This window comes from Pelobates fuscus, chromosome 6 (genome assembly GCF_036172605.1).
Source record: "Pelobates fuscus isolate aPelFus1 chromosome 6, aPelFus1.pri, whole genome shotgun sequence".
Taxonomy (NCBI): domain Eukaryota; kingdom Metazoa; phylum Chordata; class Amphibia; order Anura; family Pelobatidae; genus Pelobates; species Pelobates fuscus.
This window is the reverse complement of record NC_086322.1, coordinates 102,497,873-102,522,682: the sequence shown is the minus strand read 5'-3', so window position 1 is coordinate 102,522,682 and position 24,810 is coordinate 102,497,873. Positions and strand designations below refer to the sequence as shown.

Genomic DNA, 24,810 nt, shown 5'->3' with positions numbered 1-24,810 from the left:
TATATATATATATATATATATATATATATATATATATATATTGGGGCTGATGTGTACTGTGGTCGTTGCTGCCGCCCAGGAGTGATGGAAGTGAGCGCAGGACTTATATTTTTGTATTAGATTAAAAAGTCTACAGGGACAAGATATAGACAACAGATTAATTACATTAAGCTGTTCTGCTGACTACAGCGTCCCTTTAAATTTAAAAAGCCATTGAGTTTGTATCCTACATAAAATCACAAAAATGATCGCCTTCTCTCGCTTTTTCTTCTTTTTGGACAGTGCCATAAATTAGAGAATCAATGGGTCTCCCTGATGGGCTTCAGCAAAATGGGCAAATATGCAGTTTTAAAAACTTTTTACAAATGTTGTGAACCTGTTTCACAATTCTGATCTTTAGTGCTCTTGAGGTCGTACCAACATTTGGAGTCCAAAACCGCACCAAAGTAAAAGAAATATCGGATATATTACAGGTTAATAAATCCCCAATTTTATATTCATATTTGTGGTATATGAAAAACCATTTAGGGTGCAAGTTGCTTGTACATATCTCACCAAAAGAGCATATCTGTGCATTTACAGTTGTGCTCAAAAGTATGCATACCTTTAGAGAATTGGTAATATATGTACCATTTTTTTTAAAGAAAATATGAGTGAGCAGGCAAAACACATTTCTTTTATTTCTTATTGGATTCATGTTCAACTGTAGGTTATAACAGAATAGCACAATCATAAAACAAAACATGGCAACAACCATGATAGATTGATAGAGAGGCTACTCACTGTGGCTGGTGTGGATGACAGGGCCTTGGCTTGGGTGACCTCATTTCTCCACGACAGGGTTCAAAGGGTAAAATTGGGAACATTTTACTCCTCTAACATCGCCCTGACGTGTGGAGTCCCCCAGGGTTCGGCTTTATCTCCAATCCTGTTTAACATCTATATGAGGCCACTGACCCATATCATCCGCCGCCACATGCTTCCCTATCATATCTATGCCGACGATACCCAGTTGTACTTTCGCCTGGCCAAGAAAAAGGAGGATCAAATCAATCTTTCCTCCTGCCTACAGGATATCCAGTCGTGGATGGGAGCCAATTATCTAAAACTTAATGGCTCCAAAACTGAATGTATCATCTTCAGTAACCAGGAGGTGAATAGTATCTTTCCCTCATGGCCGGACTCGTTTTCGCCATCTCTGAGTCCTGCCGCCAAGGTCAGAGATCTGGGAGTCATCCTCGACTCCAGGTTGACACTGAAGCCCCAGATTAAATCAGGTGGTAAGTTCTTGCCACTACCACCTGAAACTTCTGAGGTCTACTTTTAGATTCATTGCCCCCTCCGATCAAATCTCGGTGGTCAACGCCATCATCGGTAGTCGATTGGACTACTGCAATGCTCTATACCTTGGACTGCCTCAGAACATCATACACAAGCTCCAGTTGATACAGAACGCAGCTGCAAGGCTACTTACGGGTGTGGCCCGCAATGACCATATCACTCCATCATTAAGAGCCTTGCACTGGCTGCCCGTTCGTGAACGGGTTCTGTTTAAAACTGGTTGTTTGGTATACAAGGCAATCCATGGTATGGGACCAGACTATCTGAAGGATAAATTCACACGCTATGCTCCCAGTCGATCCTTGAGATCGGCTGATTTGGACTTATTGAAGATTCCAAATTTTAAAAAGAAAAAGTGCGGAGGGAGGACGAGTGATGTTCAGGGAGCGCAACTTTGGAACTCCCTGCCCCCGACATTAAGACTTGAGAATGATCTACTGAAGTTCCGCCGGAGCTTAAAAACAGTCTTATTTGCTCAGGCGTACGGGATTACATGAAAATTTTAACCCTGGTTTTAAATGCACTTGATTTCAATGCTGTTGTTTGCTGGATATTGTTTTATCTGTTTTTATTGCTGGTATGCGCATCGAGACCCTATGGGTAACAAGACTGCGTTTCTTAAGAATTTTTAATAAATAATAAATAAATAAACAAAGAATAAAATGAAATGACTCCTGTTCAACGTCTGCATACCCTTCGTTCTTAATACTGTGTAGTGTCTCCTTTAGCATCAATGACAGTGTGCAGTCTTTTGTAATAGCCGTCAATGAGGCCCCTAATTCTTGCCACTTCGTCTTGGCAAAATGCCTCCAGGTAAGGCACAGTTTTTCGTCATCTTGAATGAACCACCACCATACTTCACAATGGGAATGGTATTCTTTTCACTATAGGCCTTTATGTTTAGCACCTGGCCTTGTTGACCTCTCTACAAACATAGTGTTTGAGGTTGTGACCATAAAGCTCTATTTTGGCCTCGTCACTTGAAATTACAGTGTGCCAGAAGCTGTGAGTGTCAATATGTTGTGGTGCAAAACAAGAAATTGGATAAGGACCAGCGCTCATTTACCACTTATCTAATTTGTCAATATATATAAAAATTTAAAAAACCAGCTGCTATGCATTCATGCGATACCTTCTAAAATCACAAACGAAATTGTACAGTAAAAAGAATGAAGCGCTTGTGTATTATGGAGATTATATAATTATTCACCTTTGGGAAATTGAGGGATGTTCCCTTGAATGCCAGAAAAAAATGTGTTGATATCTATAAAAGATAATCATACATAGTATAGACTGTATATAATTTTACAGAGATTAATATAATATTATTTAAACTCACAAACAGAGAGCTATAGACCCAGCTCTGGTGTGTATCACTTCTGGGTCCGTTTAGGCGACCCACCCCTATTATCAGAACGAAATTTCTTGTCCTGCAGGGGGGAGTAAAAGCACAAACAATTGCGCAGCATTGCTAATGCTGTTCTTAATATATAAAGCAGATTCCCAAGTGAGTACTTACAATATCTGGAGTCAGTATTAATGACTCAATTCCACAGCGCTGTGCAGATTTGGGACTGCACTCCCACCTGTTGAACTGAATTCTGGAACCAGGGTAAATTGATTAAAATAAAAACTAGGTTTATTATAATAAAGTATAAAATAAAAAAGGCAACAATGTCCTTTTAAAACAGAACAATGTCCTCTAAACCCGGAACGCGTTTCACCACTTCACCGTGGCTTCTTCAACCGGAGAAAATGATTTCAAAGTCCCTTGGTTCCTTATCCTTCTTAAATACCACTAAAAACAGTGGGTTAAGGGTCAAAGTAGGTGTACCGCGCACGTTGTTACCACCCACAGGTAGAACGTCTGGCATTCAAGGGAACATCCCTCAATTTCCCAAAGGTGAATAATTATATAATCTCCATAATACACAAGCGCTTCATTCTTTTTACTGTCAATGTGTTGTGGGGCACAACATAACCAAGTATATTTTGTGGCATTGGCGCAAAAAGGCTTCTTTCTGGCAACTCGACCGTGTAGCTCCTTTTTGTTCAAGCATCGTTGTATTGTGCTCCTTGAAACAACCACTCTGTCTTTTTCCAGAGCAGCCTGTATTTTTCCTGAGGTTACCCGTGGGATTTTCTTTGTATCCCGAACAATTCTTCTGGCAGTTGTGGTTGAAATCTTTCTTGGTTTACCGGACCTTGGCATCGTATCAAGAGATCCCCAAATTATCCACTTCTTAATAAATTAATCAACAGTACAGACTTTCATTTTCAAGCCTTTGGATATCTTTTTATATCCTTTCCAATCTTTTTAAAGTTTCTCTTCTGCTTTCCATGGCTCAGTATCTAGCCCAGGCATAAGCAACCTTCGGCACGCCAGATGTTTTGAACTACACCTCCCATGATGCTTTGCCAGCATAATGGGTGTAGGAGCATTATGGGGGATGTAGTCCAAAACTTCTGGAGTGCCGAAGGTTGCCTATCCCTGATCTAGCTTGCTCAGTGCCTCCATGTGAGCGCTAACAAACACGCTGACTATTTACACACAGACACTAATTGCAATTTAAAAGCCAGAGGTGTGGGAAATTAACCTTGAATTGCTTTTTTAACCTGTGTGTGAGTCACCTTGTGTGTCTGTTACAAGGCCAAACATTCAAGGGTATGTAAACTTTGGATCATGGCCATTTGGGAGCAAAACCACTTCATATGATCACTATCCTTTAATAAAAAAAGATATTTTTTCGCAAGATTAGTCAAAACAATGTTCCTACAAATTACATTTTTTTTCCTTAACACTGCTATTTATTCATAAATCTCATGGAGCATATTGTAAAAAAGTAAATTTAGCACCAAGTTCGGGTAGCATCATAGGAAATGTACTTGACAAATAAGAAATGCCTTACGGCCATCACAGTTACAAAGAAACAGATGGGTCAAATATCAGTAATACTGCTGTAATCAAACTCCTGTTCAAAGCTTTCAGAAGACTTCCTATCTTGCCAAGAACTTTATGTGAAAGTGCCATCAAGATCATCTTGATCTTGTCAAGATCACTGACCGGAAGATAATTGTGCTAGGCTTCTGCCCTCAACTGGTAAGATTTGGGATGACATTCAGACTACTTTTGAATGCAGCATTCCTTAGCCATGTCAAAGTGATAGAACTGACCGCGATTTGAACCTGGAGTTCAGTGAAGTGGTCACTGCTCTAAACTGTTAATACATATTCTTAAGTATGGTTAACAGAGCACATAATATAGAGAAATAATGTGTTTAATTAAGCTAGTTAAATTTTGTACATCCTTAAAGACATACTACCATGGTAACACCACGTCTGCAAAGATATGTACTGAAACATTTATGCTCATGGTAAAATGTACTTACAAATCAAACCTTGTTGTAGTAGTGAAACTTTATTGATAAATTAGATCTAGGATTATTAAACGGGCAAACATGAGGTTGGGAAGAGTTAAATGGGCATGCAGTCTGCTGTCACTGCCGTATGAATCCCAGGCAGAGGGATGGCAGCAAAGCGTGGGTATGACAGGGTAGGAGGTGAGAGTGGGTGGAAAGTGACTCACAGCTACTGTTTTTCATTAACCCTTTGGGAGAATGTCATTACTGCTTGAATTTATAATTATTGGAAAACAAACCTGCATTAAAACACTAACAGAAATTATATAGTGTATCATTTAATAAGCAGAATAATGTGTTCGTTTAAGTAAAACACATAAGTGAGGCAAAAGAAGAACTAGAAAAAGTATGGAATCGGCCCAGAGGATTGGACTGCCACTGTGAGAACAGCACTAAGTGATATCAACAGAAATATGTGCAAGTTGGTTAGTGATCCATTATTGGGAAGGGCAATAGGTGAACTCAGCTACCAGCATTACAGGATGGCCAGAAACCTACGGCTGTGAATGCGATTTAATAATGGCCACATCAGGATTTATTACAGTATGATTAAGAATTATTTCTAGCAAAATAATTACAAACTTATGTAAATGGGATAGCCTGTAAATCACCCATATTTAACCCCTTAAGGACCAAACTTCTGGAATAAAGGGGAATCACGACATGTCATGTGTCATTAAGAGGTTAATGCATTATATAATAACAACAAGAAAAAAAAAACAGAAAATAAACAAAACAACCCTTTAACTTAAGGTTGTCCAGACCAGAAACTGATGCAATGTGCTGTGGAATAAGTTGGCACTACATAAATGCCAATAATAACTATAATAATAATAATAATAAAAATAAACAAAAGGTTTACATTACGTAACAAAACCTGAACTTATGCCATAAATACAGTGTCATCTGACTCCATCAGATGTTCTCCCAAATCATAACACCACATTTAAAAAACCAAATGTAGTCAAGGGATGTGAGCTTGGAATCCAATAAAGGAGTGGTTCCCAAATCAGTCCGCATGGCCCACCAACAGTGCAGGATTTAGGTATCCCCCAGTTTTATTCCAATGGAGATACTGACAAAACCTGGACTGTTGGTGGGTTTTCAGGATTGGTTTGGGAAACACTGCATTAAAGGAACACTTTAGTGTTCAGAATACAAAGCTGTCCATGAAAAGGTTATAAAATAAAGTAAAAAAACGAAACAAGCCATTCTATTACTTACATGATTTATCCGATGGGGAGTATCTAATGTGAATGTGGTCTTCCCCACAGGAGAGAATTAACTCAATGTTTTCCTTTGAAGTTTTGCGTGACGCTGGATGTTGCATGAGGACGTCCACCATTTTTTATGGAGTCAAACTCAGTCTTAACACGGAGTGTAAACATTGCAGTTTCTCTATATCTACTATGTTTTACATTGCAGTATTAAGGGAACAGGGACACTGCACCCAGAACACTTCACTAAGATGACGTGATCTGGGTGCCTATAGTGTCCCTTTACCATTTGAGTCTAAGGATTTTGTATGATTAGTGAGTAGAAAATGTAAAAGGCACTGCGCTGCTGCAACAAGGCAAATAAATAATTAGTAATTAGTAATTAATTAGTAATTAATTAACCTACTTACAGCGTAATGGAGAGAAGTTTATAACATTTTTCAGTTCATTTAATTTCAATAAATCGGAGAAGCATTAAGGCTTTATTCACTAAATAGTGATTTGAAAGTTGAATTGCAAAGACATGTAAATTAAAATCTGAAAAGTAGTTGAATTTTTCCATAAAGTTACTTTGTCTAGATTGTGTTCTCTATGTGCCACAATTTACTGATTAGTGGATAAACTTATGCGTTAAAAAGGTTTAGGAAATTAGATGTTTATAATGTATTGAATTGGAACCTCATACAACATGTGGAAATGCTGTGTATACTTACTAGGTTCTCCCTTTCGATCCGTTGCTGCTCCCTTTGCCTGTTAAGAGCACTGTGATAGAGTCGGACAGGAACTCCGTTGGGTTTTTTCATGGTAAGGATCTTACTGCGGGGTTTTGAAGCCTGTTTGGAGAGCTCTTTCAGCAACCTTTGGTTTTCCCGGTCAATATACCGCACCTCCTCACTGTTAAAGGAGTAGTTTTTCTTGTTCCTCACTGGGGGTTGTTCTACTACCATACTCTGTTGGTCTGTTTTATCCAGATGCATAAACGCTTCAAAATAGAAAAGGGTTCAACTTTAAAATGGCAATTCAGATCATTTAACTCTAAAAGTAAATATGAACCAGGTAGCGTAGGGCAATCTATATCCACATGACAACTTGTCACTGTCCAACTGCTTAAAAATTATGCACAGTGCACTGACAGGTGGAGCACTTTAAATGGTCACGAATTGGTTGACAAAGGAACCAGAGGATGTCTGTGTGTGAATGTGTTCAGCAGTCGGTGTGTGAATGTGTTCAGCAGTCGGTATGTATTGCATTTGTTGGAGATAATAAATATAAGCCTAATTTTATCTATAATTTACATTTTTATTCCTGCGAGTTGTGTGTAGGCAGGGCCCCAGTGCACTGCTTTACCCGGGGTGGGTTGGAGGGCTGCGAGGGAGCACTGACTTACGTGCTGTTCCAGCATTGCTCCCACCGCTGATGCCGCCGGGAGACAGGAAATTATGTCTATCAGGCGCCGCCACCTGCTTGACGTCATATCCTGTTTCCTGGCGGCATCAGCGGAGGGAGCAGTGCTGGAACAGCAGATAAGTCAGTGCTCCCTCGCGCCCACACCCTCTCACAGAAGCGGGAAGGAATCGGATCCATCAGGTAGGGAGCCTGGGTGGACTTCAAACCCCCACCCCAAAAGATGTAGCATTATGTGCTGGGGTAGTGAAGAGATGCTGGGGGGAGAGGGGCATATGCTGTGGGTAGAGAAGGGAAGAAGCTGGGGGGAGAGAAAAGAAGAATTAGTTCGGACAACTGTATGAGTTGGCATGTATTACACCAGTGTTTCTCAACCTTTTACAGAGAAGGAAAGTAATTTCTATGGATTTAAATTCCAAATGAAATGTGTGGACCCATACTTACACTTATAAGTTCATACCATAATGGAGTAAAGAACAGTTTTAAAATAAAATAAATATGACATAATGTGAATACTGTGTATGTAAGGATGAGTGTATGAACTATTAATCTGAAGTATAAAAGTGACATAATGAAAATACACACACACACACACACACAAAGGAAACTGACACACATTCAAAAAACACAGAGGACTGTGACACACACACACACACACACACACACACACAGAGGAACCACTCACCAACAGACACTGCATTTACACACAGAACGCTGACATTTACACACAGAGGAAACAAACACAATGCTTTTACACAAAGGAAACTGAGACACACTCATTGACAGACACACTCTCACTGACAGACACTGATTTGACACACATTCTCAAATTATTATAATTTTTTTAAAACGTATTTTCCTTTGGGAGAGCTAGAGTGAATCCTTTACCTGGGGTTCACTGTGGGACTTGTGTGAACTTCATGCTCTTCCAGCACAGCTCCCTCACATGCTGTTTAGTGATGCCGGGGCGACATCATAACCCCGCTCCTGGTATCTCAGCAGGGCGCTTGAGGGAGCAGTGCTGGAAGATCACAAGAGTACAGCTCCCTCTCTTGCCCCATTCTCCCACAGCCAGCCGCCTCCTGGTGGTGGTATTTACTTGATTCTTCAGTAGTTTTTACATGTATGATCAACTCTAGATACTGAAAAGTCAACCTTTTGGTAGATATTAAACAGTTGGAAGATTTTGTTGTTGTTTGGGGGCATGAAACAAGAGGAAAATCACTTATCTGCAATTTATTCATAGTTTATATTGAAGAGGGGAAAACAAGTAAACAAAACAAAATAAAAATCAAACAGAAGAGGTATTTTATACCTTTAAGAAGTTGGTTTAGGTCCATAGCATCTTGCAATACCTTGGCATTAGTCGTTTGATCCAAAGCAGGGTCTGACAAGAAAGCAGAGATAAATCAGAAACTGACAAAAATATATGGCTCAATAATTGGCCAAAGTTAGCGTTAATATTTGTTAGTGTGTGAAAAATGCAAAAAACAAATTTGAACGCCAATTTTGGCCAGTGTTTGTGACCAAGTGGCTACTAAAAAGACTGGACATACCCCATTTGCAATACCTTGGGTTGTCAACTATTGCAAATGGTATGCCATCATGGGGGTAAATTCTCAATCCTGGGCTACCATATGGTCTCAAAGGCAACGTAACCAATCTGGCGAATTTCAATGTGAAAAAACAAACGCAAGCCTTATATTTGACTCTTACTTTTGAAAACACCATAAAACCTGTACATGAGGGGTACTGTTAAACTTAGGAGACTTCGCTGAACACAAATATTAGTGTTTCAAAACAGTAAAACGTATTACAACAATTATATTGTCCGTGTAAGTGCCATTTGTGTGTGAAAAATTGCAAATATTTCACTTTCACTGACGATATCATCGTTGTAATACATTTTGTTTTTAAACACTAATATTTGTGTTCAGCAAAGTCGTCCGAGTAAAACAGTACCCCCCCATACAGGTTTTATGGTGTCTTGGAAAGTTACAGGGTTAAATATAGTGCTAGCAAATTAAATTCCCTGGACTTTTTTTATAGTTACCATAAGTTTCTTAGTAAATACAGGCCAACAATGCAGAATTCCCCTAGGGGTGCACCCATAATCCTGTGCTGAAACAGACTCTGCTCTGCAGCCAATCCTTCCACTGTGAGATCATCAAGTATGATTAACTTTGAACCGATCCAATGTTTTTCATAGAGAAGCACTGTTGATGTATGGTGCATGCAGGACAATCATATGCTCCTCCTAAGTTTTACATGAGAAGCATAAGTCACACTGACATCATGATGCTGTGTGTGATTACACACAACAAAGACCTTAGATAATTTTAAGTCATAAGGAGGAATTGCCTCTACTGGCTAAGTTATTACAGGAGCATCTCCGCCCGAATGTAAACATTGACACTTCTCAGAAATAGCATGGTTTTACATTTTCAGAACAGCAACTAGAAAATACATGAAATTGTTATGGAGTATGTATGCAAGGTCACTTTTAAAAGGAAAACAGGGAACTATACACTCAGGATGTGTTATTCAAGCAGTTATAAAGAACTATGAAGAATCAGTAGAGGCCATGGATAAAGGAAAAAAAAAAGGCCAAGAAAACTTTCAAAATGTGATAAGAAGTGTCTGAGTTTCTTCTTGGAAAGATCAGAAGAAGTCTAGCAAGAACCTGGCTCAGCATCTGCCAAGTTGGCCAGTCTACAGTCCGAAGAGTTTGATCAAGAATGGTCTTTGCAGCCAAGAAACCACTTGTATTTTCGGAAAGGGAACAAGGTGAAAAGGTGAAGATATGCAAAGATTGGCATGTATACCATTCCACAAAGAGCATTCCTGATCAATGGCCAGATGCAGAGCCAGGTGCTTGGTGCATTTCTTCCAGTCTCTCAAAGAAGAAACAGACACTGCTCATCAGATTTTGTCTTGCATACCTATTTTCTGTATTTTTTGGTTGTGTTCTAATAAAGAGACTGAGGAATAATTATATGGTCATTATAACGTTGCTAAAACAACAAATCTAATGGTGGCCTAAGACTTTTGCACAGTACTGTAGGTATCAGTTAAATCTACTGACTCTGATCAGTTTCAATATAAAGCAAAAAACATAAAAATTACCATATTTATCTTGGCTGACATTTTCTTGTCGTTGCATTTTATTTTTCAGTGCTCCACTTGTAGCTGCCAGATCAAATGACTGGATAGGACTAATGTCCGGTGTGGACAGGGGAGTGACATCAGTGACTGTATCTTCCGACTCCTCCACATAGTCCCTTAGATCTCTGACTGGCTGTTTAGGAGTCTTGTTCTCAGCAAAATGTCCATTTCCTTTGGCTGATTGATAGGATGATTTAGAAATACGCCCTCCTGACCCAGTGTCTGAATATTCTGCATCTGAACTGGAAATGGACGAGGACACTGCTTCTCTGTTATATTTACCTGTACTTTTCTTTCCAACAAAGGTTTGTTTTGAGGATTTGGGTCTGGCGTTGTGCTCTTCTTCCTCACTACTGTCATCTTCATCTGGGTAGTAATTGTCCTCAAATTCATGTCTAATTTTGGGAATCCCCGTGGGAATGGTTGTTTCAATTCTCAGGCTCTGTACAGAGCTCCTTCCAGACTTGACTGGACTGCCAGGCCTAGTAGAAGACCGGGATTGTGCAACCTCATACTCCTTTTTAAATGGCGTTTCTTTTCCATTACTTTCTTCCTTACTTGTATATTGTTCTCTATCTCCAGCACTGCCTTTTAATTCAGCTACTAAACCCACATTATGTTTTGCATCATCTTGCTTGTTTGGGTGTGAAGACACAACAGCCTCTTTGTCGCCCTTCTCATCATTATCGCTATCAAAAAAGGAGTGATCCACATCTTCAGCGTCAAAAAGGTTTCCATACCGATCCATGGTTTAAAAGGTTCTAAAAATAAGAATAAAAGCAGTGGACACGATTAGGAAATTCTACATACCTTTATGTATTTATATGGTGATAAGCACTTTTTGTGGTTTAGAGTCAAAGGGTTTTATAACCACAAAGAATTGCACTCACCTCACTATTTTGTGGGGGTAGAAGACAGACCAATCCACCCACACACAGATAAGCATGCTTGAATGTGAAGAGATGACTAGCAAAGCCATGCACAGTGCTATAAATAAATAAATGGTTTGCAGCTGCATATAGAAAATGAAGTGCCATTAAATAACTAATACAAAGTTTAATTTAGAGTTAAATAGTGTCTGTAGATTAATTAATAAAAGGGTTGTCAAGGACGAGAAGAGTTTAATATGAAGATCTGCGGTGTCAGTGAAAAATCTGTAAGATCTTTGGAAGTGTATGAGGTCACAACAGAATGAATTGTCAACTATGCACTAGGGGGAGAATGCTATTTATTCTATAGGTCAGTGATTCTTAACCCCTGTATTGGGACCCTAAAATTAGTAATGAAGCCATTCAGGCACTTGGTATTAATCAGGCCAGAGATCAATGCCCAACACAAATGGTTTGTGAAAGCAACACTGCCCTACACTTAGTGAGTGTAAACCAGTTTAACACAGGGTAAAGACTAATAATGGTATTTTGCAGAACTTATAATTTTACAGCTGAAGAAGGGGGTTAACCAGCTGATGCCATGTAGGTAATTTAATTCTCTGTAATTTTGTGTCACTAGCCAGTGATCTATGAAATTTCAATTACCGGTAGTCAAAACTTATGGAATGAATCATCAAAAAGAAAAGGAATTGGATTAGCCATATGATATTTTTATGCACACATATCAACTGCCAATCAGATGCAGATATGTGCCATATGCTGCTTTTTCTGTACATATTACATGTGCTTTAAGTTTGCCACCTACATTGAAACCTGTAGGATTAATTTGCTTTTTATTTTTAATAGGGAACTGGGGGGGGTGGGGGGGGGGAGAGAGAAAGTTTAAAATAATAGTTTGAAGTTTGTGCCCAGTGGACTTGACACATCATACTGCTAGCAGCCCTTATACAATATATGTCCCAGTTCAAAACATTTAAATCTTAATTAAACAAAAACCTGTCCTTAAACTAATTAACTAATGCAAAATTATTCTTGGTGAATTAATTTACACTTCAAATGAATTAAAAATTGCAATAATTCTCATTGTCAAACAAAACACAGTAAATAAACAGAATATTCAAATGTAGAAACAAATAAATTATAATTTGAAATAAATGTAGCAAATATAGACACATTGTTATTTTTTGTTTTTAAATTGATAGACAATGCAATATTCTTTAAAGTGGCTCTGTCACCATTTGCAAAGATCCCCAGACCATGACATTGCTGATGGGGGTCCAGTGGCCCTGGCGACAGGTGAAGATAGGTTATATACTTACATGAACCTGTCCCCTGCAGGCACCACCATGATAATCTTCTTGATCCTTCTCAGCTGCCTGGAGCAGACATCAGAGGTGTACTCTTGACTAGAGCAGGCATTGGCAACCTTCGGCACTCCAGATGTTTTGGACTACACATCACATGATGCTTTGCCAGCATTATGGGTGTTAGAGCATTATGGGGGATGTAGTCCACAACATCTGGAGTGCCGAAGGTCGCCTATACCTGGACTAGAGGATACTACAAGACCATGCATAGAAAGAGCTTTTTTCCCCTTAAGCAGTCACTAGTAACAGATTGGAAATGACAAACTTGACAAAAAGGGAGCTCTGCCTTTTAATAAGTTTTATCAAACTGAAGAACGATACGGAAACAAAGTTCCTTTCTTGTCTCAGTATATCTTTTGATTGGGTTTGAATTTGAATAAAATGTAAACACAGGCCTCTATGCATATATATAGGCACTTGATCCGTTCTCTATGAAGTTGCTTGAAATTGGAAAAACCCAGCGTGAAATAGTCATACGCTCTATTTCGGAAAACCAGCTTCGGTTTGGCCAGAAGGGAACAATGGCAAGATCCCCTGCCTTTTCCCCATCTGATCTTTTGAATTATCCTTGGTATCAAGGCTATCGGAGGGAAAACTTATTATAACGACTACTAGTGTGATCCAACATGCAAAACTATGTAACATCTACATAGAATAGAAAAAAAGACAGAAGGTAAACCGGTCCTTAGAATGGCCGGCTTAATACGTTGAAAGACAGAGAATGGTCAAGGAAGCCATAAATACACAAGATCGATAAGAAAGCCAAGTCAGGGAAACCAGATATCAGAATAGTCAGGAATAGCCAAGGTCAGAATACCGGAAATATCAATAACAAGGACAAGAAAATGCACTCACGGGAACCAGGATCGGAAACCTTGACAGGGCAATAAACCAGGGAAATTCAGAGGTTTAAATATCCCTCCTTGTGCGGTGATTGGTCAGGGCTTGACCTCTGAACCCAGAATGTGCGTGTGCAGCGACGTTGTGACGTCACGGTCATGTGACCGTTGGAGGCGGAGCTTCAAACAGCCGCGGCCTTGTGGTCGGCGCCAGTTTGGATCCCGCATGTGAAGGGGACGGATGCCCAAGCGGTTCGGCTCCCGGCTTTCTGCTGAACAGGTAAGCTCTTAAACTGGTTAGTGTGGTGTGTGCAGCCTCGCCATCTATCCCATGTTGAAGTTCCAGGTGAGGGACAAGCCGTCTAGGAAGTCTGGAAAATAATCCAGTGCCTGAATAAAAGCAACACGTGAGACTTTCCTGTTTTTTTTCTTGTAGCTATAAGATCGATGTCTGGTAAGCCGAATCGGAATACCAGTCTCGAGAACATATGGGGTTTTAGAGACCAATCCGGTTGAGACCAACATTGTCTGCTGAGGTTGTCTGCGATGACGTTCTGAGTACTTCTGATATGAGTTGTTGAGAGTGATGTTACTTTTGACTGTGCTCAAGACATATGGTAGCACAGATCCTGTAGAGAATTTACTTTTGTGCCTCCTTGACGGTTCAAGTAGGCAACCGTGGTGGCATTGTCGGACTGAATCCTTACAGCTTGGTCTGCAATGACTGAAAGCTACCAGAGCATTCATAACTGCCTTCATCTCTCTGACGTTTTGCTTCTTTCGAAGTCCATTTCCCCTGAATGAACTGTGAATCTATATGGGCGCCCCAACCAGTTTGGGAGGCATCTGTTGTGATGATAATCTATCTTTACTGTTTGAATGAAAGGCCTCTGAAAAGGTTGTTTAAATTTTTCCACCAATTTAGTGGTTTTCTTACTGTGCTCAACAGGCAGATAACTGCATCCAAATCTTCCTTCACCATTCCGCCAGAATGTTCCATTGTAAAAGTCTGATTTCTGCTTTTGCCCATCCAACCAAGGACTGCAAAGGTGAGAAGTCCCAGGACACTCATGGCCTATCTGATGGTGCAAACTTTTTTCTTTTGTAAGCTTCTTTTGTAAGCCTTTATTATTCTTTTTTGCTTTGACATAGGAAGAAAAAGCAACAGGGACCTTGAATCCACCAGAAGTCCCAGGAATTCCATCCTTGTTGAGGGAATCAACATTTAAAAGCCAACCGTGATCTCTTAAAAACCTCTTGGTGATATTGAGATCCAATGGCAGAAGATGTTCTGATTCTGCTTTCAAGAACCAGTCGCCCAGGTAAGGAACTATTGTCACACCTCTTAGACGTAAGTTTACTGCTAGAGGAGCCAGAATATATTTGTAAAGATACGAGGGGCTGATGATAGGCCGAACAGTAGGGCCTTGAACTGAAAGTGCTGAATCTTTCATTTTCCTGCTAATATTACAAACCTTAGGAACTTCAGAGAAAATTTTGATATCGGAACATGGAAGTAAGCATCTTCCACGTCTAACTTTGCCATGAACCATGTGTGGCTGACAAAATATTTTCCATACGGAACCTCTGATAAGAAATGCATGCGTTGAAATCTTTGACGTCTAGGATAGGATGGAAGGATTTGTCTGGCTTCTGAACTAAAAACAGGCAAGAATAAACCTCCTGGAACTCTTGGCATTTGGGAACTTTTTCTATAACGCCCTCGCGTAGAAGAAGCAGGGCTTCTGATTTCTTTCACAAGTTTTTCAACCATGCATAGTTGAAAAACGGATCCTTTATCCCTCTGATATGGTCTTTATTATGCAATTGTTTGATGTTTTCTCCTTCCACTTCTGAGAAAAGAACCGAAAATGACCTCCCACTCTTTTGGAGTCAGTATCTCTTCTTTTTGTTTTTGTTATTGAGATCCCTGAATCTAGAGTCTCTATTTTGCTTGTGAACATTTTTTCATGGTAGCGAAAGGAACGCTGTCCAGTGAAGAGATCTTTTATTGGCTTGAGATCCTGAATATCTGAAATCCTGAGGCAATGCCTTTTTGGTTTCAGACATATGTTTAATAATTTCTTCCAGAGGAGTGCCAAATAATTTGTTCCTCTTGAAAGGAAGTTCACATAAAGCAGATTTTGAAGTGGAGTCCGCAGTCCACGTTCTGAGCCATAAGGCTCTTCTACCACCGAGGATGAACCCATTAAACGAGCCGATAATCAAAGCATCTCATCAGAGACATGCAATAGAAATTCATTAGAAAGTTTCAGAAGAAACAACAGCTGGGCTGGATCTTTCTCTGATTTTCCCAGAAGGAATTCTTTTAAGGTTTGTAACCACATGCCTTGGGCTTTTATAACTGCTGAACCAACTATACCGGCTTTGCACGGATAGCCAGCGGCCTGAAATATACTCCTGCTCGATGTTGCAGCCTGCTTGCCAATGGGATCTTTTAAAACCAGAAACCTCGCCAATTGGGATTGTGGTTTTCTTTGATAATTGTGCCATCTGGATATTGATTTTAGGAAGTTCTTCACACTTTTCCTTTTCCATAACCCTTGGGTGCATAGGAAAACCTTTTACCTTACCCATGGTAGGTTCATTTTCCTGAACAACTGCTGATACTTCCCTGATAAATTTCTTAAATTACTCTGGTGGAAATCCCTCATGCACACTTGAGGCCAGATTGGAAACTTCTGAGAGGGAAGAAGATGAACATTCACCCGATAAGAGCTCAGACAGAATGGGGATCTTTCTCGCCTTCGTTTCTTTACCCGTCTTGAATATTAACAGACCCTCTGTCTTTTTTAATTGTATCTTTAAATGACTCAAAGGTCTGGGATAAATTCTCCTGAAACCAGCACAGTAACGAGGTAATTTCCTTTTGCTTGGATTGTTCCAGCAATTCTGTTGAGCATTGATTACAGGTCTTTTTTCTACACCCGTCAGGTAGAGGAATTGCACATTCTGAGCAACACAAATGTTTTGTTTTGCTCGTGGCCTTTTTAGGGATAGGAGCTGTCATCTTATCTTTTTCAGCTTTATCCGGTGAAGCAGGACTGGATATATTCTATAGACAAACAAGAAGAAAACCCCCACAAATTTTCTAAAATTAGGAGGCATGCGATAAAGCTTGAGTTTTCAAGGGAAATTTAAAGTAAATTCCCACATCAAAAACCTCACCACTGTGTAAGAGGGCTGGTGACACAGAGTACCTGTTCTGGCAACCACCCCTTGATTCAGACAGGTCCAGCACAGCTTTTAATTTCGAATTTAGCACCAAATTTTCAAACTTACAATCTGCGGATGCGCAGTGGCGCGATCAGAAGTTCAGTGGAACACAAACACTTCCTGGGCGTGAGTTCCACTGCTGTGCGCATTCGTTCGTCCTGCTCTGTGGGAGGCCTGCCCGGGACTTCTCAGAATCTGGCAACATAAGCTGGCTACTAGTTGCGTTCTGGAACGGAAACCTCTGCCACTCAGCTCACACCCGGGGAGCTTTTGGGCACTCACCTCCCCAGCCATCAGCCTGTGCTGGCCGCACTGATATTCTTTTCGGACAAGAACTGGGGAACCTTGGAGGTGCAGGCAGGATCTCAATTGAATTTTTACATTTTGGGGTGAGCTTCTTGTCCACTGGAGAAGATATAACCCACTTGTTACAGTACTGCCACTATATGTGAGGAAAAAAATCAATATCGGTCGATTCCTACAAACTAAGCCTTCAGTAAATAGTATTCTAGCAACCTACTTTTCTACCCTAACTTTAACTCTTGTGTTACTATATCACACTCCCTTTAGCATATAAAGCTCTTTGAGCATGCCCCTCAACCCCTCTGTTCCTGTGTGTCCAACTGGTCTGGTTACAATTACGTGTCTGTTAGTCCACCCATTGTACATAGCTGCAGAATTTATTGGTGCTTTTAAAATATTAATAAAAGTTATGGTGGACCTAGATTTTGGAAGCCCTTTAGAGCACTTTTGGTAGTTGATTTAAAAAAAATAAAACAAAGTGATCTGATTGACGCCACTCCTTAATCCAGGTTAGATAGATGAACAAAGTTGCATTGTTTGGATGTAAAAATAACAAAGATTCCTTGACTTAAGATGGATTCTGATAGGAGGAGGAGGACAACCTTGTGAATTCTGGTGCTGCGGAAAATGCACGAATCTCTACCACTCTTTGTCACAGCAACTAACACCACCACCTTTAAAGTAAGATGTTTTGGTAAACATTCTTCCAGAGGTTCAAAAGGCTGAGCACACAAAGCATTGAAAATGAAAGATAAATCCCAAGATGAAAATTGAAAATGCTCCAGAGGACAAAGTTGCCATGCTAAATCCTGTAAAAGGGAGAGATCCGACTTGAAACGTTCTCGCAGAAATTCTATGATAACAGGAAATGGAGGATTAGAATCCATGTAAGGAGAATCTATTCCAAACACAAAAGTATAATTGTAAGATTTTTTTTCTGGTAGCATGTAAGAGAAAGTCGAGAACATGTTATTTAATACCTGTTTTAATAGGATCAACCTTGCAGCTTCCATGCCAAGAGTTTGAAGGTGTTCAGGGTTTCTATTAGTACGTCCCTGTTTTCTAGTATTTATGGTGTTACCTGTAATTCACAGGAATCTGCACCTGTTCGGTGGAGAAGAAGAAAAACAGCTGCAATTTAGCCACAAGGACATTATTGATATGATAGAAAACCAGTCTTTTTTATCCTTTGCAGGAACTTTGGAATCAATGCCACTTGAGGAAAGATCTTTGCCGTGTAAAATGTTTACTTCACAGATAAGCTGTCTAGGATATCCAGATCGTCTTGTCTGCAAAGGGAGGCGAATTTTGACACCTGTCGATTGAGTCTTGTTGCCACGAGGTCTAGATCTGGAGTTTTGAATATTTACAGCAGTGTGTTGAACACCTGAGGACCGAGAGACCAGTTTGTTTCCAGGGGTCTGCCGAGATTGTCTGTTTGTTGATTTTCTATGACATTTATATGGACGTCTTTAATTGCAGAGATGCTTTTTGCCCGTGCCAGGATAATTGCACATAACTCTGCCAAAACACTGGCTTTGTGTTTCTCCTTGCTTGCTCAAGTAAATCACAATTGTAAGATTGTCTTACTGAATCTGCATTGCTTAATTTATTATATGCTTATTGAAATGAAGTGCTTTCCAGATGGCTTTCATTTCTTTGAAGTTGGATGGCTGGTGAGAATCTTTTTGTGGAACGATTTTCTTGAACCATTAAGGAATTAATGCAAGTCTCATCCTGTTCTAAAGATGTCTGTAGTGTTTCTTACCCAGGTAGGTTGTGCGAAAGAAAAACTTTGATAAATATAATTTGAGATCTTCCACCAACAGAGGCCTTTTAAAGTGTATTCTGTGATGAATCATTCTTTGTCTAGTTCTTCTGGATTCCTGGTCGAACATTGAATTTCTCCTTGTAAAGAACTAATATGTGCCTTGGCCCATTTCACTGCTGGAATGGTGAAAGTGAGTAACGCCACAGGCTCATTACCTACCTGATTGAACAACATGGGTTTCTTTGAATGCTGGACATTGCTTTCCTGATTCTAACCTTTTGTCATCTGGAAGCAGAATGCATAACTTTTTTTGATTCTATGCCTAGGCAGGGGATGCCTCTTTTAATGCATAAGAAACCAACTTTTCCCAGTTGATGAGTCAACCATGTTCTTAAAGTGCAGCCAGAGTAATTTTCAGATAACCCTTTAGCTGGAAAAACATTTCTGCTTTGATGAATCAATCGTCCGGATACAGGACTATAAATATTCCTTATGTGGCTTTTGTATAAGGAATATATATACCTTGGAACGCTTGAGCATATAGAACGTTGATTAAATCCCTTTCTGAAACAATTTTAGGGTTTCTAAAAGCAGTACATCTTCTTTCTTTGATAAGCATAAGTGGAGCAGAGGAAACGAAATGTTGGTAACAAACCCGATCTTGTATCCATAAAGAATGGTATTTTTCTGCAAAATACCTCAGCTGTCCACAAACTTTGATTCTTGTGTCAAGTCATTTTCTGGTCTTGTCAAACTTGGAGGAAGAACCCTTTTCCCCTTGGGTTTCTAATCCTTAGATTTACAAAAGGAGCGGGTCTTGTCCTCCCTGTAATTATATCTCATTTAGTAGTGGTGCAAAATACGTTTGTTCCATTTAAAAATCCTTTCCTAAGGGAGAGCCTTTTTTCTATCCGATAGTTTAATTAGATTACCTAAAGCGGATTTCAATATTTCTCCTGCTCAAACTAAAGCTCACACAGAGCAGACCAGGATTCTAACCAGAAAGCCCTATGTGCAACAGAGGAAAAAGGCCCACATTCCTTGCAGATGGTTTTAATGATTTATCTGTCATTTTTCACAGATACTTTTTAGCCAACCTGATATTTTTAAATAGCTTTGCAGCTTTTCTTACTTTGACCCGTGAGACATCAGGCTAGTTCTTGAATCCACACACTTTGGGCTCCGTCTACTGTAGAACCTGAGATGTTAGCTTTGCTAAGGAAGGCAAAAATCATGCAAAATACACCTAAAAGAGGTTTCTGCTATTTTATTCATTAGAGCTCTTTTAAGGCGGAGCTTCTCCAATTGGTAATGTGGCCTTTTAGAAAGTTGTGAAATTGGCACGTCAACTTGGGGGAGAGTCTCCCATGCTTCTGTTTCCTGTAATTTAAACTACTTTGAAATAAATGCCTTTTTGTAATGATTTTTTCCACACTTGCTTAATGAAGGCCATCAGATCGGGGTAAATAGGAAAGCTTTCGTCCCTTTTAATCACTTCATTTTTAGTACTTCCTTAACAGATTTTCCTAGTTACTCCAAATGAAAACCTGTTTACAGTTCAGAACATACACTTGTAGAATCTGAATTTCCCAAATTCTGTGAACACTTCAAATCACTTAAGTGGTCATGGTGCTTGGAGTAACTCTTAAACAGCAGAGAATTGAGCAGTGATACTACAGGGCCATGATATCTACAACAAAACCGCTCCATTTAACCAATGTTGCTTTGGTGCTTAGAGTATCCCTTTAAGTCAGCACAGTCCAGAAAAAAAAAAAAAACAACACTTCTATTAACATAAGAGAACCATAAACCATGTTTCATGATCACTAAATTAGTCAATGTGCACAGTGGTTTGCTATGGGCACGGTAAGATGTCCTGAGGCTTCCATAGGGAGAGAGGCAAACTCCCCCCGCTCTGAAATATATTTTCCAACCAGATTACCTTAGAATAGTGAAACTGTTAAAAGAAATGTAATTACTTATCTGCCACTACAGCATTGGAATGTGGAACTATGCCTATAATAGATTGCTAGAGTGACAAGATTTGTTTAGCCAATGCTTCAGGGATAGTAGCTATTGTGAATAGTAAGACTCCTTTACTAGGATACAGTCAATACACAACACACAAATTGTGAAAGCTTCACCATAAATCTATTTACATTACACACAATGGCTGATAACGCTATTTCAATACAATAAAATATAGCGCAGAAATTAGCATTTCTAAAAAAATTAAAATGAACTTTTTTTATGAGGGGATGTTGCAATATAATTGCCACTTGTAATAATTGGCACTTGTTGGCTATACCTCTGCCAGCTAGAAGGAGCCTTTAATTGGGTTTCACTTAAATTTCTGACAATTTTCACTTTTGGCGAATAACCCTGGAAATACCGCTTTGCTGCTGGAAAGAATATAATGAGAAGCTGTGTTATATGGCCCATACACCCCATTTTTCCATTACAAATAACCACTGGCATTAGAACACTAAATATAAAAAAGGCAGACAACAATGCTAAACAGTATATGAAATGGGGATATGTGGAAAAGGTTATTCGCAAAAGTTTGTGAAATAGAGGATAAACAGGCATTGATAATCTGTATTTAAGTAAAGCTTAAAGAAATACCAATTTTACACATTAATTACCGTATATACTCGAGTATAAGCCGAGGCCCCTAATTTTAACCCAAAAAACTGAGAAAATGTATTGACTCGAGTATAAGACTAGGGTGGGAAATGCAGCAGCTACTGGTAAATTTCTAAATAAAATTAGATCCTAAAAAAATTATATTAATTGAATATTTACAGTGTGTGTGTATATGAGTGCAGTGTGTGTGTGTGTATATGAGTGCAGTGTGTGTGTGTGTATGAGTGCAGTGTGTGTGTGTATATGAGTGCAGTGTGTGTGTGTATATGAGTGCAGTGTGTGTGTGTATATGAGTGCAGTGTGTGTGTGTATATGAGTGCAGTGTGTGTGTATATGAGTGCAGTGTGTGTGTGTATATGAGTGCAGTGTGTGTGTGTATATGAGTGCAGTGTGTGTGTATATGAGTGCAGTGTGTGTGTATATGAGTGCAGTGTGTGTGTATATGAGTGCAGTGTGTGTGTGTGTGTGTGTGTGTGTTGCAGAGCCTTGGTGGGGGGTGGGCAATTTTATTATTATTATTTTTTTAATTATTTCAATAAATGTTTTATTTAATTATTATTTTTTATTTTATTATTATTTAAAAAAAAAAATCGTCCCCCCTCCCTGCTTGATACATGGCAGGGAGGGGGGCTCTCACTCCCTGGTGGTCCAGTGGATGGGCACTGTGTAGGAGGGGGGCTGGCAGGAAGCTCTTACCTCTCCTGCAGCTCCTGTCAGCTCCCTCCTCCTCCGCGCCGGTCCGGTCAGCTCCCTCTGCCAGCTCACACTGTAAGTCTCGCAGCCGCACTATGACCCCGCGGCTCTCGCGAGACTTACACTGGGAGCTGACAGAGGTGCTGAACGGACCGGCGCGGAGGATAAGGGAGCTGACAGGAGAGGTAGGTAAACGCTCCCTGCCAGCCCCCCACCTACACAGCCCCATTGTCTGTATTATGGCAATTTAATTGCCATAATACAGACACTCACTCGAGTATAAGCCGAGTTGGGGTTTTTCAGCACAAAAAATGTGCTTATACTCGAGTATATACGGTATATCCAAAATAATTATAACTGCAATTATCTACAATGAGATAATAACCAAAGGCACAAAAAAAACAAAAAAACCTACTTGCGCACTATTCCAAATCCTTATGCACATTTAATCAACAGAAGTTTTTTTTTTAGTACCACTCCAATGACCATTTAAGTGTAAGCTCCCCTGCCACGTCAAGGCAAAACCTCTTAAGTGAGTCCTATGCTAGCAGTTCACTTTGCTGTCTTCAGCTATAGGGAAATATCTCTAAGGAGACCGAGAGGGGCATTTTTCTGGGGTGGGTGGCAGCACTGTAACATGGCTGTGTAATACAAAAGCCCAGGAGTAGTGGGAGTTTGAGTGCAGGGCTTTATAATGTATATATGTACAATGTGATTATTATTTTGCTTCTAAAATATGATTACACACATATATATAAACCCACACAATGCTATAATCAGTGTGACCCCATTTTGCTATACATGCTGACACCATGGAGCAGTAATCTCCCCACCATGCCATGCTCCTTCATACTGGTGGGGGGGGGGGGGGGTAAATGACAATAATAACCCGTTGCACTGATTTAAAGCTACAGTGCTGGGTTGATGGTGAGCAGATGCAGTAGTTGTGGTGTTTGCTATGAGCCATGACACCGGGGGTGGGGAGAGGGGGGGGCTACAGGTGGCTCCCAGCCATCACGAATCACTTGGAGTGGTCACCGCATCACGTTACCATGGAGACGGCGAGTGGGCGTGGCTAAGGGATGACTACTGCCCTAACCGCTGCAGTGAGGATGAGTAGCCCCTCACACTCTCCGTACCGGGGTCTCTCACATCTCCCACCAAGGAGCCAGGCGGAGAGCGGTGTATGAGTAGGCGCCATATGGGGCCCATGGCGACCACCGCGAGTGGACAGTACGTTACCTGTAAATATGGCGCCCGGCTGGCGAGCCCGGGGGTCTGTGGGTACACAGGGGGCGCGCGACGCTGGGGATCTGTCTGGAGACGCAGTCACTCCTCGATACTCTCAGCTGTGTATCACCCAGCCGAGCTACTCCAAGCAGACCTCCAAGCCCCGCCCCTCCAACACTACATTACGTCACTTCCGCCGTGGCTGCCCTATAGAGGCTCTGGCTGCCATGTGTGTTACTGGCAAAAGTGATACTGTGTTTGTGTTTTTTTCATTAAAAGTAATTCTATAATTTTTATTACTTTATAGGGTAACTGTCTAAACTGGCTGTAAAGAAAATCGCCCTTGGAGTTTAGTCTAAAATAGTTGATTTTAAACTTTCCAAGTGTTGACTATGGCTTAGATGTAGAGCCCCCCCCTTAATCTCCCCCAATAGCTAATTTATGCTTTCCTGTTTTCACTTATCATGGCAGGCCTTTCCAACTGGCCTGTTTTTATCAGGACATTCCACATTCCAGGTTACACCTGTCCCCAGCCACTGCGAGTACTTCAATAAACAGGGACTATAGGCATTGCTTGGAGAGATTTGGGGGTTGACGCCCCAGTTGAGGGGCCCTGTAGCCCACCGGTTGTGGAGAATATTTACCCCTACCCCAGTAGGGGTATTGAGCTTCCACATCACGAAAGTGTGGCTTACGTAAAAAGGGGATGAATCCACTGTATTGCCACTGAAGCCCTAGAATTTGTCTCCTTAACTTACACGCTTTATTAGTGGATTCCATTAAGGGATTTTCTTGTGCCTCCTCTGGGAGGGAGGCGTAGGGAGTATGTAAAAATGTGCTACTCCAGGGCAAAGATGTGTGGTGGAATCTCGGTAAAAATAAATTTAGTAGGCCGAGATTACCACGTGGCATGTGTACGTGCATATGCTGACGTATCGATCAGTTGGTTGCACGAGGCAAGATACGATCAGTAGTGTACGGAGCATGTGCAAGAATACAGGATGTAGTATTCCCCTCCTCCATTGTGCTGGACAAGCCATGCGGTCAAGCAGGAAGTTAATTCTTATTTGTATTGATTGGTCAAGAGAATGTGCGGGTGGAGCTTAATATGGGAGGCGTTATGTGCCTATATAAGGAGCCTGCACTATTGTCCGGGGCTCAGAACTTGTTGTATTTTGGTGACGTTAGTCCCTCTGAGTCCCGATCGGTGATCCAATAAAGAATCTCTTCCTTCCTGAAGAAACCTGTGTCCATCTCTCTGTGCTTCGCTTCCGTCAGTTTCTCCGGT

General features: G+C 40.5%; 1 protein-coding gene across 1 annotated transcript in view; it reads right to left on the bottom strand.

The window, feature by feature from the left end:
* CFAP97 (cilia and flagella associated protein 97) overlaps window positions 1–23,687 on the bottom strand; it is a 33,225-nt gene extending 9,538 nt beyond the window's left edge. Inside the window, exons 1-4 of the mRNA XM_063458120.1 lie at window positions 23,535–23,687; window positions 10,508–11,307; window positions 8,697–8,768; window positions 6,691–6,959 (exon numbers count right to left, since the gene is read on the bottom strand). Coding sequence (XP_063314190.1) covers window positions 6,691–6,959; window positions 8,697–8,768; window positions 10,508–11,294 — 1,128 coding nt within the window. The 5' untranslated portion in view covers window positions 11,295–11,307; window positions 23,535–23,687. The remainder of the gene's footprint in view (window positions 1–6,690; window positions 6,960–8,696; window positions 8,769–10,507; window positions 11,308–23,534) is intronic.
* Between the last annotated feature and the right edge of the window lie 1,123 nt (window positions 23,688–24,810).